The sequence below is a fragment of the Mustela lutreola genome, chromosome 15 (genome assembly GCF_030435805.1).
Source record: "Mustela lutreola isolate mMusLut2 chromosome 15, mMusLut2.pri, whole genome shotgun sequence".
NCBI classification, from domain to species: Eukaryota; Metazoa; Chordata; class Mammalia; order Carnivora; family Mustelidae; genus Mustela; species Mustela lutreola.
In genome coordinates this window covers 14,673,220-14,691,954 of record NC_081304.1, presented here as the reverse complement: position 1 = coordinate 14,691,954, position 18,735 = coordinate 14,673,220, and the positions used below count along the sequence as shown (strand labels likewise).

At 51.3% G+C, this 18,735-nt stretch overlaps 1 protein-coding gene across 1 annotated transcript; it reads right to left on the bottom strand.

The window, feature by feature from the left end:
- Positions 1-14: 14 nt before the first annotated feature.
- On the bottom strand, positions 15-9,834 carry SMARCD2 (SWI/SNF related, matrix associated, actin dependent regulator of chromatin, subfamily d, member 2). The gene is made up of 13 exons (XM_059150065.1): positions 9,325-9,834; positions 4,602-4,786; positions 4,339-4,381; positions 4,074-4,196; positions 3,158-3,313; positions 2,637-2,732; positions 2,396-2,497; positions 2,097-2,258; positions 1,839-1,936; positions 1,520-1,655; positions 1,267-1,389; positions 1,026-1,127; positions 15-945 (listed from the first exon to the last, which is right to left on the bottom strand). The coding sequence occupies exons 1-13, from the start codon at positions 9,538-9,540 to the stop codon at positions 892-894; spliced, it is 1,596 nt and encodes a 531-aa protein (XP_059006048.1). The 5' UTR covers positions 9,541-9,834; the 3' UTR covers positions 15-891.
- Between the last annotated feature and the right edge of the window lie 8,901 nt (positions 9,835-18,735).

Here is an 18,735-nt window from a genome sequence, read left to right as displayed (position 1 = left end):
TGACCACGTCTGGGTACCACCAATAAACAAGGATTTATTTGGAAATTTCCAAACCTGCCAGAAGTGGCACTTGCCAAGCCCTGGGGTCCACCCTTCTACCAAGCTCTGAAGGGCAGCGACAGACCTTCCTCCCTGCCCCCTCACGTCCCCCCGCCCTCCACCAAGCACGCACACCCGTACCTCAGGCCATGCCAGAGAACTGGAGCCCCCCTGGGGGCGGCTCTACCACCCTGGGCTCAAGAGCTGGGCTGGCAGGCCTCTGGCGTCCGAGGAGATGATGGCGGCCAGAGCCGCTTGCATAGATTGAGGAAAAACAGAAGGAGGCACCAAACAGGGCTCCCTGAAAACCCCAACTTACCCCTGTACAAAAAAAGTGGCTCCCGCATAGAAAAACCTGCTTCCCACATAGTGCAAATACCCAAAGAAAAGGAAAAACCAGCAGCAAGGCTGGGCTGGTAGGAATGGCAAAGAACTTTGGTTTAGAAAGGCCAGGAAGAGTGTGAGCTGTGCTCCTCTCTCTCACCCAGCTCCCCAGAGCCAGCTCGGACACTGGCCCCGAGGGGGTCTGTAAACAAGCAAAGCCAGCGGGCCTGGGCCTGAAAAGGCTCCGTGACAATGTCCGTCAAAGCATAGCCTCCGGCGGACCGACTGGGGCCCGCCTGCCTGCAGGGAGCAAAGGAGGCAGCTGCGGAGAAGCCATTTAAAGCCAAAGTAAAAAGTAAGTATAAGGCTTTGGGGACCAAGCAACAAGGAATCCTAGCACTACATTTATGAAGCTCTAGCTGGGGAGCAGAGGGGGACAGGAGGCACCCCTCATCCCATCCTTAGCCTATGTGTCTGTGACGCCAGAGGGTGGTCCCCTTCCCAGCAGAGGAGGGGGTCCCTGAGCAGTTAGGTCAAGCGGATTCCCAGCACCTGTTCCAGTTCCTGCCTTCGCTGCTGCACCTGGGGGGAGAGAGCAGAGACGAGTGGCTCAGGACTCTGCTGCCCACGAGCTCAAGAGGGCGCATAGGGCAGAGCCTCACCTTGGCAAAAATGTGCCTCCCCACTGCTTCCTGGGCCCACGGCTGATGGTAGAAAGCAGCTCGTCTCTCCTCTTCCGGATTCCCGATCACATCCGTGATGATCTGCAGAGAGCCAGGAGGAGAGCTGCGTACAGCACTGTGCCCGCCCCTGTGCGAGTTGGCCCCAGGAAGCGGAAGTTGTGACCTGGGTAAACATCCCTTAGGGCCTAGCCTGGGATCAACCTCAGGATGGGGACCATACCTTGAGGTCTCGGCGCTGGGAGCGGAGCCATTCCTGGATGAAGTCCTGAGGGTCGGTGCTAAAGCTGAGCATGAAATCCCTCTGGGTCTTCAGCTGGTTGATGGACTCAATGGTCTCATGGATCTGGAGAAGAGAGTCCATGTGTCAGTCCGGACTCACCAATACTGTTGCAAGGTGCTCACATGCAGAAATGCCAACAGAGCCAGCCCAGCCCCATCCTGGATCCCAGGGGCTGGAGGGGCTGAGGGCCCACCTTGACATCAAGGGAGGCGATCTCCTGCTGATTGGTGGTAGAGGCCAGAAAATTGCTCATCTGGGCCTTCAGTGGGTCGTCCACCTCCACGTCAATGTCATAACATGCGGTCTTCTTTTGGTCGTTCGGGTCTACACTGCAGGCAGGACACAGAAGGGGATGGCTAAGCTTAGAGCTATGTTCATCCCACCGACCTGGGCCAAACCTACACACGCGCAGCAGGCAAGAAACCAAACGTGCTACTTCTCTTTGGCTTTTAGATCAAGGCAAAGGTAAAGGGCTCTGAAATGGGAAGAGGAGGATGGGAAGGCTCTTTTACCTAATGACATGGTTGATGACAATGGGGTCTGGATGCTGCAGCAACCCAGCCAGCTTCATGGGAATCTCGGAGAAACGAAGGCGGCCACAACTGAAGATCTAGAGAGTACCAAAGGCTCGGTGATGCCTTTGAGAGCACAGAGGGAAGTGCACCATCCCAGGGTCAGTGTGGAGAAGGTGGCCAGAAACCTGCCCCGCAGGGGCTGTGGAGCAGGGGGCGGGGCGGGGCAGCGAGCGGCGTGGGGAGGTCCACGCTCACCTGGCGGAAGTACCGGTTGCAGTTGATGTACTCGCGCTCGTGCCCGTCCTGCAGCTGGTTGTGTTTGATATAAAGCCATAGGGCCTGCATGATGGCCGCCCTGGTCTGTGTGTGCACCCCCAGCAGCCTTGCCAGTCGGGGGTCCAACTTGTACTGGGGAGGCTGGAGATGCACAGAGGGGAGTCAGGGGGTGGCGCTGTGTTCGTGGGAGAAACCAAAGTGGAAGGACGGGAAGGGTGTGCGACAGGAACCTGCCCCCTTCCCCAAAAGCACTCCCTGTGGCCCCAGACCCCTGTCACCTGATGATCCAGCATGAGCAGGAGGGTGCACTTGACGTTGAGGTCTCCAGGCCGTTTCACCTGGAAGCCATCAGTCTCCTGGGTGGTGGGCATCCGGTGCCACTGACGGGGAGGAGCGAGCAGACCTCGTCACCAAGGGAGCGGGCAGGTGTACACGCTTGGCCCTCCAGGGGCCCAAGGCCACTTCTCTGACCCCCCACAGCACGTCAGCCTGTGCTCCCCACGCCCCAGGGCCTCTCACCTCCACCAGGTGGTTGTCAGGTCCATACAGCTCCTTGTCCAGCTCAATGACGAGGCTCTTGAAGAACGAAGAAAACTTCCTTTTCTGTTTGCTGGGCTGGGGAACGGTCACGGGTGTAAGCAGGGGTGCTGCGGGGCTCTCAGACCTGACCCAGGTGAAGCCCCGGACAAAAGGACTATTTCAACTCTCAGGCTCAGGGTACTGGAGATTCGGGGCCCCCAGAAGAAGCAGGGAGACCGGGTATCCGGAAGGGACTCTGGGTGCAGCCCAGCTAGCAGCCAACAGGGTCTGAATTAGAAAGGGGCACCCCTTTCCTCAAGATGCCTCACTGCCCCCTGCAGGATAACCAGTGTAACAACCAAACAGATCTTGACCCTCCAACCTCTAAGCGGCCTGGAGCTGTGACCCTGAGCAGAGCCCTCTCCCTCAGGCAGGACTTCTCCTGAAGTGCCCCAGTGTCTGGCCCAGTCTCTACCCCACACAGGCCACCTCCCCTCCAGTCACCATCTTCCCCAACTCACATCATCCAGCAGTTTTCCCTCCACTCGGAGTTCCCAGGAAGCCACTTTGTCCCCTGCAGGGGTTCCCCCGGGGGGCCCTGTGGTCCCCGCAGTGTCACCTTCTGCCTTGCTGGGACTGAACGTATTGGAAATATAGATCCGCAGCTTTCGTTTTTGCTAGAGAGAGAGAGAGACAGCCAGCTAGAGGTGAGCCAACAGGCTGGAAACAATGCTACTCAGCCTTCCTGTCTGAATTCATTCAACATCAATACTGAGTGTAGACGGGCCAGGCACCCTGTCAGGCACCAGAAATCAGGAGCCACAAATCCCGGTCCCAGACTGGAAGGAACTCACAGTTCTGCGGGGGACAGATGGGCTACCGACAATACCAACACTGGGATTGGTGGTGTGACGGGGACATACAGGATTTGCTGTCGGGCAAATCTGAAGTCTCCAGCTCACACTAAATGGCAACTCAGACACCCATCATGGCCCCAAAGTATCCTTGTCTCTGGAAGCTTTCATCACTCAGGAGACTGTTCTAGATTATTTTTTAAAAGGTGGCAGGGCTGGGGAGACAGGAACTATCCCTACCTACCCTCTAGTCTTGCCCTGCAAACTTCTGACCATGATCAATAACGTTTACATTTTAAATCGTGACCCACAATCCACATATATAAACAACTGAAACAAAATGTCACTAAATGATACTTCTAAGGTAATTACTACACTACTGTGAAGTATCATAATTTCTACTTTTCTCTTTTGTTAAAAACATGCTGGTCCCATCATGTTAAACTGAGTTCATGCTCCACTAATGGGCTGCGGCCAGCAGCGTTGAGAAATCGCAGCCCCGTGCTTGGCCCCCGGAAAACAAGACCAAGGAGACACAGAGAAGTCTGGGAAAGCCCAGGGCTGGCCAGGGCTGCACACACACCGTCAGAGGCTTTTTGATGGCCTCTTGGATCTCCATCCGCTTTCGGGCAATGGTCTGGTCCAGCTTCCGCTCAAAAGCCAAGAGATCCATGTACGCCTGAGACTCTGGGACAAGCTCCCGAATCTGGAGGAAGGGAGGAATTCAACTTGTTTCTGCTGCATCTCTGGCTCCTTGTCCCTCCACCCCAGGACTGGGGGAGCCCGGTTGCACCCACAGTCCACCAGCTACTGCGCAGGCTTCCTGGGCCCCTGCCCAACATACTCACTCGCTGAGGTAGAACCTTATCTGCCATCTTCCTCCTCTTCAACCTAGGGAGGACAAAAACTCACGACATCAGTGATCCAAACACACCTCCCCCACACCCACCCCTCCAGCCCCTAGGTAGGACTCTCCCCAAGAAGAGCCAGGAGTCTTCCTCCCCAACTTCATGCCTGATGGCGTGCCCATCAGGCAGATCAGAGCTCTTAGGACTCTCTGTCACCACTGTAGCTGAGCCGGGAGGAGGGAGGAGAAATGGGATGGTCTTACCCCCGGCGCTGGGCAGGCATTGGGGGCTGGGCCTGGGGCACAAGCAGGCGTTTGCGGAATGGGTCCATCATGGTGGGCGGCATCCCAGGTCGAAGTGCAGCAGCTGTGCCGAAGGGAGATCCAGCGGGAGGTCCCACCTGCAAGCCAGCCATGGGCATCCGGCTCCCTGGTGACATACCAGGCCGCTGGGGGAAGCAAGCCAATGGGGGTGCATAGGTCAGCGGTAGGGCCCCATGGGGCCTGTAACCCATTCTCTCCATCCTTCTCCTGGGCCAGGTCAGGCCCGAAGCAGCACACCACAGAGCCCGGGGCGGAGGGCCAGGAACAAAGGGGAGCAGGTGCCTGAGAGGAGAAATATAAACCACACCTGCTCTGCCCCCATCCCCCGCCCTGGCATCTGTGCCAGCAAATGGGGCCTGCCGGAACCCAGGGGGTGGGACGAGAGCCCGCCTGAGACAGAAGGGCCTGTGGGAGTGTCTCAGGGCCCAGCCCCACCTTCTAGCCCCCGCCCCACAGGCGATGCCCTGCTCCCTGGGACCAGAGGGGTAGGAGGCACTCCTGATCGCCTCATGTGGCCCCACCAAGCACTCCCATCCAACGGAACAGGAAAGCACGGCGTGGGGGCCGTCCCAGCCGGGTGGAGAGGTACAGTGTGACAGTAGTAGGCAAAAGCACAACAGCCATCTCCTAGCACTAGCTCAGCAGTGTGACCAAGGGGAGGAAGATGGTCCAAGGGGCTGGCGTGCCCATCAGGCAGTGGCCCCCTAGGTGAGCTATTCCAGCAGGATGGCTTGGAGCATGTCCCGACTGGTGGGGGTGGCCTCAGCAGAGTCCGGAGACCATCTGGTCACCATATGGTCCCTCCTTACAACCCAGACCTGGACCCTTCTCTCCACCTCCCTACTGCCCTGCTGCCCACCCTGAAGCCAGAAGACCCCGAGAGGAAAGCTGTGGCTCCTGGGTGGCCTCTGGGAGAGCCGCCGGGACCCAGCCTCCATCTGGGGTCCAGGTACCACCTGGCTGCTGGGCAAAACTGAGCCTGAATTCAGCCCACACGGTCCTAAACTGGAGAACAGAGATGAGATTATCCTCGGATACAAGATCAGGCATAGGGTCACCAGGAATCTGGGTGACAGAAACGGCTGCTGTAGAAGCCTGCAGAAGGATTTCCCATCAAGGTCCAGTTCCCCAACATTTCTGGGAGCTCCCCGGGCCCCTTGCCCCCCTCCCCACAGCTGCTGCCTGCAAGGCCTGTTTGGCAGCTCTGCCTTGCACACACTGTCCCTGGCAGCTTCTCAGGGCTGGCCCCAGGGCCCAGATTATGCAACCAGCACAACCACCCAACCAAGCCAGGCTGGGTGGGGACTTGCACCAAATCAGAGGATCCCCCCCACCCCTGGCCCAGTATCATGGAGATGAGATGCTTCCCCTACTTTTTCATCTAGCCCTGAACCTGTTTTCAGCACAGAGGGCCAGACTCCTGACCAGAGATGGAGGGCAGGGGAGAGGAGGCGGCAGTGGGACCAGCATCTGTGCAAACGGAGTTAAACAGAGGGGACTCTGGGTCCTCAGGAGTCCTGCCACAATTTCTCCTCGTCAGGAAAAGATTCGTCTGGGCTGTTGAAAGCTGAAAGCCCATTTTTTATTTCTCAGCCTTCATGAGCCACGGCCGGAGATTACAGAAAAAAACCCCGTGTGGCCACAGCTGTAAGCCCAGGCCCCAGATATCCTGGCCGTATTTTCCCCAGCCCGAGTCTGAGCGGGAGGGGAGGAACAAGTGGAGCTTGGCGATCTGCGGAGAGCGAGCTCGGGCCGCTGGGTCCCCGGGAAGCCACTCACTAGGGTGGGAAGCTACTCGCTAGGGCGTTCACAAAACCTCCTGGGCACCACCCATCCCTCCTGGGCAGGTGCTCCTGTGGCAGGAAGTCCCAAGTCAAGGCGGCATAGACAGGGCCTGGAATAGGCTCCTCCCAGACATGGGCTCCCGACTTCCCAGGCACAGAGCTACCCCCTCCTCCTGCTTGCCCAGGGCCCCCAGCTTCTCCCAAGAGAGAGCAGGGGCCCAGGGGAAGGTTGCTCACAGCTCACAAAGTCCTGCCAAGCTCCACACCTGCTCTTTGAAGCACCAGTAACTCCTCTTCAAAATAAAAAAACCCAAGAGGAAAAAAAAAAAAAACACCACCAAAACAAAACAACACACACACACACACACACACACACACACACACACACGTCAGGTCTCTCCAAGGTCCCCGCCTGCAGCAGAACTGGGCAGGCCTGGCTCAGTGCCCTGAACCTCGGAAGCGTGCGACAGTGTCCCCCCACCCCCAGCCCCGCACCAGCCCACACCCTAGGTGGGCCTCTGCCTCCACACCCGCGACAGCAGGGGCAGGTGGCTGGGCCTGAGAGAAGAGAACACAGCCCTCCGTGAGTAGAACATATTTTGAACTCTGGAGTGAACCCAACAATCTGTGCTTCTTCGGGTTTTGTTTTTTTCATTTCTTGTTTTCCTTAAGCTCCTCTGCTGAGTACGGACATGGCTAGAACCACAATGTGGAGGGAGGCGGGTCATCACTTCCCTTCTTTCCAGGGGCTCCCCTAGTTGCCCAACTGGGCCCCGAAACCCTGGCTTTTCTAGCTCATGTGCCCCGACAGGAACCCCTTTACTCCTCAGATCTCAAGCGCCATCTCCTGAAGTCACACAGCTGGACTTGCAAAGAGGCCAAGCACCATCTTTCTCGAACTCAGCCAGAGTGAACCGGGTCCTCCCTCTCCCCTTGGACCTCCACTGCCCCCCCCTCCCTGGGAGAGGAGGGGAGGAGGTGACAAAAACACCTGAGGGGCTCAGTCGGTTAAGCGACTGCTTTTGGCTCAGGTCCTGATCCCAGGGTCCTGGGACTGAGCCCCAAGTCAGGCTCCCTGCTCAGCGGGGAGTCTGCTTCTCACCCCCGACCACCCCCACTCATGCTCTCTTTCAAATAAATAAAATCTTAAAAAGAAAAGGAAAGCTGGTGGGATAGGAAGCCTGTGGAAGCAGAGGCTCAGCGTCTTCCCCTTGGTCCTAGCAGCCTGGGGCCACCCAGTCTGGACCTTGCCACTGGCCCAAGAGCACTCCCTACACAAGGCTGTGCAACCTGTTCTCTCCACGGGCTCTTCCCAGGCCACATGGCCAACGGGTTTCGAGCAGAAGACACCAGAGAGGCTTCTCTTTCTTCCTTAGATCCTTCTCAGGCCAAAGGCCCACAGGGAGTCTCCAAGGCCAGTCCTCAGCCACCTGGCCCAGGGGCTGGAATGACTCATGCAGGGACCCCTCAGCATCACCTTGGACCCATGAGTCCCCAAATGGGAAAGCAGGATGGAAAAGATGGAGTCGTTGGGACCAGGTCTATCTCCGTCAATACCCAGACGCTTTGTTTTTGTTTTTACAGGGAGGAGGGAGAATGAGGAACAAGAAGGGACAATCACTGTCCCCAGTTAAGCATCTCTTTAGAAAGTGAGGGATCAGAGCTCCGGCGGGGGGGGGGGGGGCAGATATGCACACCCTCTTCTGTGAGGATCCACTGTGCAGCCGCTACCTGGAGACATGAGGTGGGAGCAGAGCAAGCCCCAACCTCCCTGGGAGATGAGCGAAGAAGCCAGTGCCACATGCTGGGGCACATGGGTTGCGTGGGCTATGGCGTTGTTAGAACCTAAAGATGAAATAAAGGTGGAGAGAGAGTGGGAAAAGGGATGGGGACCATTCCCAAGCATTCTGGAGCAACCAGAAACATCGCACTGGAGGGGGGTGGGGTGGGAAACGACTGAGGAGCTCCCCCAGCAGGGTCAGGCCCTAAGGATAGAGTCTCTGTCTCTCAATGGCCTTTGAAGCTGCAACCTGAGAAGTTCTCTCTTTAAGCCAAACTCCAAAGGGGTCAGAACTCTTTGAAGCAACTCTCCCAGGCTCCTCCAGCCCTAGACCAGCAGGACTCGGTGAAGCCTCTCCGCTCCTGCAGACCAATCTACTCCTGGACACTAGGACACCAGCAGAGAGCCAAAAAGAGAGTTTGCCCAGAGTGGGCTGGGCTTTCCGCCTCAGGCCTGGCGGCCACCACCTCTACTCAAACCCAGAGCCATCCTGCGCCAGGGTCCTGACCTGGAGAAGACCCTGCCTGGCACAAGCTGAGATCCCCCAGCTCTAGGCTCGATCTCCCAAGCCGTGGGAAGCCAGGCCCTTCTTCCTCCTCCTCAGCAGCTGGGAGCCATCTCAGACACGCTAGAGCTCTGCCAGTTCCCAACTAGAAAAAAAACAGCGCAGACTTGGAGTGGGACCAAGGCCAATGCAGGGTAACCCTTGTTTCTCAGTGAGGGCCCTTTTGCAAAACTTTCTCAGCACTTCCCTGATCCCCCTACCCTAAAAACTATACCAGACTACACTAGATCTACACTAGACTTCTCAGCCCACTCGCTCACAGCTCACTGGCTCCGATTCCTCCATCTCTCAGTTACTCAGAATCCCTGTTCTAAGAAAGCCTCCAGAGCCTCCCTCCATCCCAGGGTCGCTCTTACCCTCTCCCCCAACTGCCCCACCACCCGGTCTTGCCCTCCACCAAGTCCCGCGCACTCCGCACGCTGGGCCCCTGTGCCCTGTGCCAAGGCGGCCGCCCCGGGGCCCTCACTCGAGGCCCCCCATCGCCCGCAGCCCCGGGCGTGCTCGCGGGGCCGCCCGCCCATCCACGCGGCTCACCTGGTACTGCGCCGCGGGGCCCGCGGGGCCCATGGGGCGGAAGGCGGCGGCCCCGGGGCCCCCCACGCCTCCGGCCGGCCCTGGCCCCCTGAGCGCCGGTCCGGGCAGCATGCCGGGTCCCGCTGGCGGAGGCGGCGCTCCCAGGGCCGCGGCAACGGCGCCGCCACCAGGACTCAGCGGAGGCAGCGGGAACCCGCCCGCGCCACGGCCCGACATCGCTCCGTCCCGTCCGGCGCTGTCGCGATCCGGGCTCCGGACTCCGTGTCGAGTCCGCTCCGCGATCCGTGCTCCGGGACTTTCCGATCTAAATTCCGGGTTCTGGGGTTTGTTGATCCGGGTTCCGGGATTTCCCAATCCAAGTTCTCGAGTTCCTCGCAGACTCGGTTTGGGGCAGGGCCGATCCTGATTCCGGTCCTGCCCGGGGAATTCCGGATCCGGGATCTATCGCCGGCCCGCCTGCCGCCTGCGGCCTCCGGAGGTTTGGCTGCCAGGGCCCAGTTACCCGGAGGCGGCAACTAACCCCCAGCCCCGCCCAAACAAGCCCAGCGCTAGGCCCCGCCTAGAACCAGCAGTCCAATGCCGGGATGCCTCCTCAAATCCCGCCCCTCGCGAGACCCGCCCCTAACAGGCCCCGCCCCTAACTGCCAGCCCTAGAGCCACGCCCACACCCCGTGGCCCAGCCCTCGGCCGGAGGGGCGGGGGCGGAAAGCGGCGCAGGAAACGCTGTGCAAGGCGCGGGGTCAGAGGTTGAAGGTCACGTAGGGCTTCAGCAGTGAACGGGTTCTTGACCTCTCCCGTTGTAGCCAACTCCCGGAGGCTCCCGCTTAGCTCTGTGAAAATAGTTTTCTTAAGTCTCCTTTCTACATTTTTCAGCATTAAAGACTCAGCTCCCTGAGGAGGAAGAGCCGCCAACTTGACTTTGTTTAAAAGCTCATCGTCGTAGCAGCTCAGAGCTGCCAAGGAACATCAGCTGCCCCAGACCCGATCCAGCTGTGTGAAGGGCGGACTTGGCCAAGCGCCGAGTTCTTATCGCATATTTTTAAAGCGGCTCTGCCTCACTTTAAGGAAGCCTAGTACTTTTTTTCCTCCACAGGAAATGTTTCCAGGGGGAGGAATTCTGCATTATGAGAAATCTCCCTGCAGTTAAGTAAGGTCTTTCTCCAGGATTTATAGTACTTAATTGAAAAAAATTCAATACCTTTTCAGAAACCACTGTCCTGTATCATATGGTATTCAAAATAAAGTGTTTCAGGTGTGTCAGAGCCTACATTCTGGTCATCTGGCGTTTTCTCGCCATCAGACCAGTGCTTCTTAAACTTTAAAGAGTATAAGAAACATCTGGGGCTCTTACTTAAAATGCAGACTATGATTCAGTAGGTCTGGGGTCTGGGCTTAAGCAGGGCTTAAGCTTCTGCATTTCTTTTATTTATATAAAGTTAGTCAATACATAGTGTATTACAAGGTTCAGGGTAGAGATTAATGATTCATCAGTTGCTTATAACACCCAGTGCTCCTTATATCAAGTGCCCTCCTTAATGCCCATCACCCAACTACCCCATCCCCCGACACCCCTCCAGCAATCCTCAGTTGGTTCCCTAGAGTTAAGAGTCTTTTATGGTTTGCCTCTATTTTCATCCTATTTTTCCTTCCCTCCCCCTGTGTTCATCTGCTTTGTTTCTTAAATTTCACATGAGTGAAATCATATGGTATTTGACTTTCTCTGACTTACTTCACTTAGCATAATACACTTTAGACTGGTTCCATCCACATCCTTGCAAATGGCAAGAGTTCACTCTTTTTGATGGCTGAGTAATATTCTGTATGAGATATATATCATATATATTTTAACATTTTCTTTATCCATTCATCCCTTGATGGACATCTGGGCTCTTTCCATATTTTGGCAGTTGTGGACATTGCTGCTATAAACATTGGGGTGCATGTACCCCTTCTAATCACTATTTTTGTATCCTTAAGTTAAATACCTAGTAGTACAATTGCTTCTAGAGCTCCAAAGCTATGTTGTTGCTACTCAGACAATAATTTTGAGTAGCCAAGATTGATTTTCACTATAAATTTCTCTTTGTTTTCATCCCTAACCAAGTCTTGCATCATAGCACCCCAGATCCTGTTTATAGTATAGTATAGTCCTCCAGCCCTTTTTAGAAATCAGTTCTGCTCCACTGTACTTCCTGGTATCTTTCCAACAGTGATGAGCCCTGCCTTGCCGCTGCTTTCTTGCCTCTTGGTCTTCACGGAGCTCACTTTCCTCTTTCTGCCTAAAAGTGGGCTACCTGCCAGTTTGAGAGCAGGCCACTGGAATTATTACAGTCATTGAACCAGGGCCCCTTCCTACCCCTGAAAAGTGGGTAAAGAATTCATAATAATGCAATTAATATCCATTTCAAGCCATTCAAGATCCTAGAGCAACTCTAGGGCTGTAGAGGAAGTAGTAGGGGCAAATCCCCTGGGGAGCTATTTCAAAATATCCCTGCCAGCTATTCCCCTGCACAACACACACATACAAAATACAAGGTTTCCAGTTATAGTTTATGAATAAGCCCTCCAGTATTGTACACCTGAAACTAATGTAACACTGTATGTTAATTATACTAGACTTAAAATTTAAAAACATAACAGAAGAAGCCCCCTAGGTAACTCTGATACAACCTCCCTTGTAGAGATACTTTCCTCTAGGAAACAGACAAGCTCACAAATGCATTTAAAAAGAAGATAAAACAGTTAAATGTAATTCAGTTCCTCTTTATCCCTTGCTTAAATCCCTCCCCAGCTTCCCATTGCTCTTAGAGTGAATACCACACTCCCTCTCATGACATGTAAGTTTCTGCAGGACGAGGCTTCTGCTTATCTCCTTGGGCTCGTTTTAAAATCACTGCCTCTAGTTCTCTAAGAGTCAGTCCAGGCCAAATTGCCAGTCTCCTGGCAATTTCTGAAACTGCTAAGCCCCTTCCGACCTGAGAGCCTCTCTACTTCCAGCTTTTCCTTAGCTTTTCCACCATCTCCCCTGACTTTATTTCCCACCTAGTGATTATCACAATATAAAATTGCTTGTTTATATGAACTGGTTTACTGTCTGATCTGGCTCCTTTGCTAAAATACAAATTCTATTAAAGCAGGAACTCTTTCTCTTTTTATTTTTATTTTTTTTAATTGCAGTGAGATTCACATAGTGGAGAAATAAGCATTTTAAAGCAAACAATTCATTGGCATTTAGTACATTCACAGTATTGTACAACCACCATCTCTACCTAGTTCTAAAACATTTCATCACTCCAAAAGAAAATTCCATACCTGCTAAGCAATTGCTTCTCATTCACCCCTTCTCCTACCCCCTGGTACCCACAAATCTGCATTGTCTTTCTGGATTTACCTATTCTGATTATTTCGTATAAATGTAATAATATAACATGTAACTTTCTTTTTAAAGTTTTATTTATTTATTTGACAGAGAGAGACACAGAGAGGGGGAACACAAGCAGGGGGAGTGGGAGAGGGAGGCGCAAGCTTCCCGTTGAGCAGGGAGCCCGACTCAGGGCTCGATCCCAGGACCCTGGGATCATAACCTGAGTCAAAGCCAGACGCCTAACAACTGAGCCACCCAGGTGCCCCATAACATGTCACTTCTGTGTCTGGCTTTTTTCAATCAGCATGATGTTTTCAAGGTCTATGTGTGTTGTAACATGTGCCACTACTTCACTTCTTTTTTATGGCTGAATAATATTCCATTGTGTGTATATGCCATAATTCGCTATGCATTTATCTGTTGACAGACATTTAGGTTGTTCTCCTCAGTTATTGTAAGGAGTGCTGCTGTGAATGTGTGCGTACGTGTGTTTGAGTACCTGTTTTCAATTATTTAGGGTATATGTTGTGTCACTCAATCATTGTCACAACATAATAAATGTGTTTAAATAAGTGAATGATCTTTAAGTGTAGTGAGAGAGAATGATAAATAAAATATCAACATTGAGTTAGTTACTATGATAAAATAACCTCAAGGTGTTAGGGGGGGGAATAGGGCTATCTAAGGGATAAAAATAAGCCAAGAAGAGCTAACACTTATTATTAAGTGTTTACATACATATTACCTTTTTTATCCTTCACAATGCATATGAGGTAAATACTAATTTTACTTCTATTTTAGAAATAAAGGCAGAGAGATTCAGTTACTTCCCCTACTCTCACTGTGATGGTGCCAGGATTCAAACCTGGTCCTGACCTGGTTCTGGAATCCATAATCCAGGCACTTAACTACCATATATGACTTGTTCACTGCTGTTACTTCTGTTATTACCTCTGGTCTGTTATTACTTGCAAGAAAGCTTTCAAACTGAGAAGCAAATTCTGTGGGGACCCAGAGAAAAGGAGGTTGACTGGCAGAAACGGATTAATTAAGAAAGTTTCCTACTAGAGGGGCACCCAGGTGGCTCTGTTGGTTGGGCCTCTGACTCTTGGTTTCTGCTCAGGTCATGATCTCAGGCTCATGGCATAGAGCTCTGCTTCAGGCTCTGCACTCAGCTGGGAGTCTGCTTGAAAGTCTCTCCCTCTGCCTCTGTCCCTCCTCCCCCCACCCCAATAAAATAAATAAAATCTTAAAAAGAAAAAAAAAAAAAGGTTTTCTGGAGCATTTTGCTTTGAAGGAGATACCACTGGCGGTCACCCAACAGGCAAATGGGATTTGATGTATCACAAGGGACAATTCAAGACCTTGTAAAGAACACTGAGTTAATGCTCAAGAATCAAAAGAGGTGGGAGGGGCGGCCATTCCCACTGCCACAGAAATAGGACCCGATAATGTAGCCAACTACAGAACTTGCAGTCACAGAGGCAGCATTCCCGTGCCTTTTCCCCTTGACTTAGAACGTCTTTTTCTCTCTCTTCTTCCCTTGATATTTACTCTACTCACTGACCACTTGTCAGAATTTCTGAAACATTCTGTGGTTTCAGAAGAGGGACTTTCCTATAACCTCTGACCCTATGGCATCTACAAACACTCAGAGACTTAATGGAATTAAAGTATTTAATTTATTAAAGTATTTAAAAAGTATTTAATAAGCCTGAGCTTAAGGGACAATTCCCAGTGTGGGCACTGTACTTCCTCCCCCAGCTCTTTGGTGGGCAAAACAGCTCCCAAAGAGTTCCTAGAAGAAAGGCCCTTGGAGCAAGATGGCCCAGTACTTCCCCTAGAGCAGGCCAGCAAAGGATCACTCCTCAGTATGATGGCCCTCTGGAGGCTCGAATTTCAGAAGCAGCAATGTGGATAGGTCATGGTAGGGAACGTTCACCAAAATGGCAACACTGCTAGGGCAGTGCCAGGAGCCTCTCCTAGGTGGAACCCTAAGCAGTCAAAGCATCCATCTTCCCCATGGGTGTGGTGGTGAGACCAGCCTGGGGCCCCGCCCAGTCAGAGCAGCAGAAGTCGTGCACCGCAAAGCCGCAGCTGCTGTCTTCACCATTTGAGAAGCACTTACTGAGCAGCTTCTACGTGTCAGTCCCTGACATCCTCTAGTAAAGATAAATGCAGAAATAGATCCTTTCTCCATGGGACAATTGCTAAGATAAAGATATCCATAAAGTACCAAGGGGAAACAGAGGAGGGGCCTTTAAGGAAGGAAAGGGATTAGTGAAGACTTCTTAGAGGATGTTATGCAAAAAAGGCTATGCAGGAGTTAGACAAAAAAAACAGAATAAGGCTCAAAGGCATGAAACAGTACAAGGTGAAGAGCATCAGAATTTATTTTGCTGGATCATCAAGTGTACAAAAGCTCCTCCTCTATGTGCACAACACAGTCACAGTTCTCGATACACTATTTCCACAGTCAATACAGTTTAGCAGGTAACACTTAAGAATAGTGTCTTCCAGTAGTGGGAGTAGATTCAAGGATTCAGGATTTAAGAGGTGAGCTTCAGGTCTATAGGTGACACCCCTGAAATCTCTGGAGCCAAGGTTTAGGGCATGATGCTAATAGCTGTTCTCTACCATGCAAGGTACAGGTTTATAGCACATTCAGGGACCCGGGTGGCACTGTGGTCTGAGTCTTCTTGGACACTTTCCAAACCTTCTCAGAGGTGACCTCCTGGCTCTTGAACTTGGACTCAGAGCCACCAGTATAACTGAAAAACAGACCACTAAGGCAGAGGAAAGCTAAGGCAAGGTTCTCCACTGGGTCCCAAAATGTGCTTGTCCTCTGGGGTTCTATCTTTAGCTCTTTTAGGTATACAAGTGACCTACTCAGACATACTTATCTATTCCCATCCTGTCAATTACTGTCTACTTTCTGATGAGGATGAGCCTACACCTCTAACTCCAATTACCACCTCTCTTCTAAGGTTTAGATCCATATTTCCAGTTCACTGCTGGATGCTCCACAGGTCACTTAAACCCATCTTTCCAAAATCAAGGTCTCATTGTCCTCCCTCCCCGTCTCCTCTCCTCTATCGATCCTGACTTAGGGCATGAGGACATGGTGAAGGGCCAACCCTGCCTTGCTGAGACATTTCAAATTGGTCTTTAAGCAGATGAGAGCCAAAGATGGAATGACCCAACCAGGTGCCCAGGACACCTGCAATCAAAGAGGTGAATAGGGGAGCCTGGGTGGCTCAGTGGGTCAAAGCCTCTGCCTTCGGCTTGGGTTGTGATCTCAGGGTCCTGGGATCCAGCCCCACGTCAGGCTCTCTGCTCGGCAGGGAGCCTGCTTACCCCCACCCCCTGCCTGCCTCTTGGCCCACTTGTGATCTCTGTCTGTCAAATAAATAAAATCTTTTTTTAAAAAATGAGAGATGAATAGAACAGAGAAAGCCTTAAGGACCTCCATTCTGTGGTCTTAAAATGATCTTTCACTCCTCCAACTCTTGTTCCCCCTCAGTCTTAGTCTTTGAGTTCTATTGCCTTTACCTCCTTAATCTTTTTTGGATCTATCCTACCTGCCATAGGTCAGGTCGTTAACATCTCCTCCTTCCATAATCCACCCCAACTAGTTTCTCCGCTAATAAGCCACCCTACCCCTATCCTTCCTGGCATTTTTATCCCAAGGCAGTAAATATGATCCCATCTCTCCATTTTCATGTATTTGTGTGCCCCCCATTATGCTCAGCAGTGGGCTTTAAACCCACTGTGGTCCTTTTGGTTTCTCAGCGCTTCCGTGATGACCTGAGAGTGAGAAGGGAGGGCAGCATGGAGAGATCTCTCCCACCCTACCCTGCATCTCATCCCTACTTCAACAAGGAATTCTGGTTTTATTGTTTTATTTATATGGTGACCTTGCAAGGTTCTTTGGTGGAAAGGTTTCCATAGCTCTAAAATGCTGAAAGGGCAAGGGCTTGCACAAGAGTAAACTTTTCCGCATGGCACAATTGCCTCTTACTCTGTCTTCCTTCTACCCCTCTAGCTTTATTTTCCACCAACATCCCAACTGAATTCGCCCTTCCCTGAACACACCAAGCTATTACATGCTGTGATTCTTCTGCCTATGACATCACTAGAATGTAAGATCCTCCAAGGCTGGAGCTTTATTTGTTGCTGTGTCCCCACTACCTAGAATAATAGTCCTGGCACAAATTAAGTACTCAATTCATATTGATTAAAAGAGTAAGTGTTCCTCCCCAGTTCTCTTGTAAGCAAGTGTCTGTTTATTCTTCAAGGCCAACTCAAATGCCACTGCCTCTGGAATTTTCCATGACTATCTATCCCCACCTTCCAAGTGCCATCATCATTTTATTTTCTGTTTTCCATAATCCTCAGTCTAAATTTAAGAGTCATCACCATACTGTGCTGTGGCTTTTGTTTAGGACTCTGTCTCTAGTCACACACCCCTCCAGTGTGAATTCTAGGAGGACAAGGACAGAGCAGAAACAATGCTTGTTCAGGAAATAGCTCTGATAAAAAGTTACCTCCGCTTCCCCACCAAGAACTGTTCCAAGTCAGTCCTGATTAGGACTCACCCATCAGGGCAGAAGGTTAAAACCAGCTTAGCTGTAACAGTTAACTTTGGCACCCAAATCTTTTTCAAGCTTTATGCTCTTGCTTTCTTAAACTTTATTGATGTGTGACCTTTTACCTGGATTCTTGAATTTTTCTTTGTTTACTCCTTAGCCCAGATCTTATCCTCACCTTGACTGTGATGGGCTGGCCAAGGTTGATTCACTTAATACTAACTCCTGATTTTAACCCTTAATTTTATGTTCTTCTAATTCTGGTGAAGACTGTACTGACCCTAACCAACCATGGAGCGTCTATAAACAGTGTGTCTATGGGCCAGGCATTGACAGCCCCAGGAATTTAAAAACAAACAAACAAACAAACAAACAAAGGAGAAAAGTCTTAAAGGATCAGTGAAGCAGCAGATTTGGGGAGCCCAGAAACAAAGTAAAGTAGTTAAAAGGGAAATGCCACTTCAGAAGAGGACATCCCTCTAGCTGTGCCCTTGCTTTTGACAGATTTAAACCGATTGCTTCTATAACCCATTCCCCCAGCCAAAGCAATTATCCACTTGAAGGAATGATTTATCTACTTCCCTAGGAAAGTACCATTCACACAAAGAAATGGGTCAAAGGCAGCAAGCCCACTTGCCAAAATTCAATTCACTATGGACCAATTTATAAAAGTACCATAATTTTTAAGAACCATTTTTATACGATACACCTTATTAGATGGGACTATATTACAGCCTTAAAATATTAAAATTTAAGATTTTAATTGAAGAAATTAAAGTTAAGGTTGACAATGCCCCTGAAGAATTAGCGTAAGGACAATAAAAATATAAGCATACAACAAAATAGAATACGACATTCAAAAGGACCTTATAAAAATAAGCAGCTGAAAAAAAAATCCTGCTAGTGCAGAGACTGTGGTTTCTAGCAAGGGATGAATAGAATGTTGATTTGGTAGCACTCTGCAGAAGTATTTACCATGAATGAACAAAACCCATTCAAAGCCATAAAAGAGAAATGAGGATAGCTGGAAGGGGTGACTATGATAGGTCTTACAAACTAGCCTCGAATAAACCCTGACAGTTTGGGGGGGGGGGTAGTCAGGAAAGGTTTTCCTGTGATTGCAGAAAACAGACTACCATTTATTGAGCACCTACTTCGTGTCAAAAATCATGGTAGGCATTTTCATAGCCATAAACCAAATGTCATTCCTTTTGACAGAAGAGGAACTAGAGGTTATATAAATTTTCCCATAGTCCCAAAGCCAATAAGACACAGAAGTGGAATTCATTGACAGGTTTGTCTGCCCCAAAAGCCTGTATTCCTCGTGACATTCTCCTTCAATTTTCAGTATGGAAGGAGGCAAGGCATTGGTACAACTAGGGTACACGAAAGGCAGCCGCCCTTCTTGGACAAGAAGCCGCTCCTAATCTCAAAGGAATCAGCCTTCCTCCATAAAAT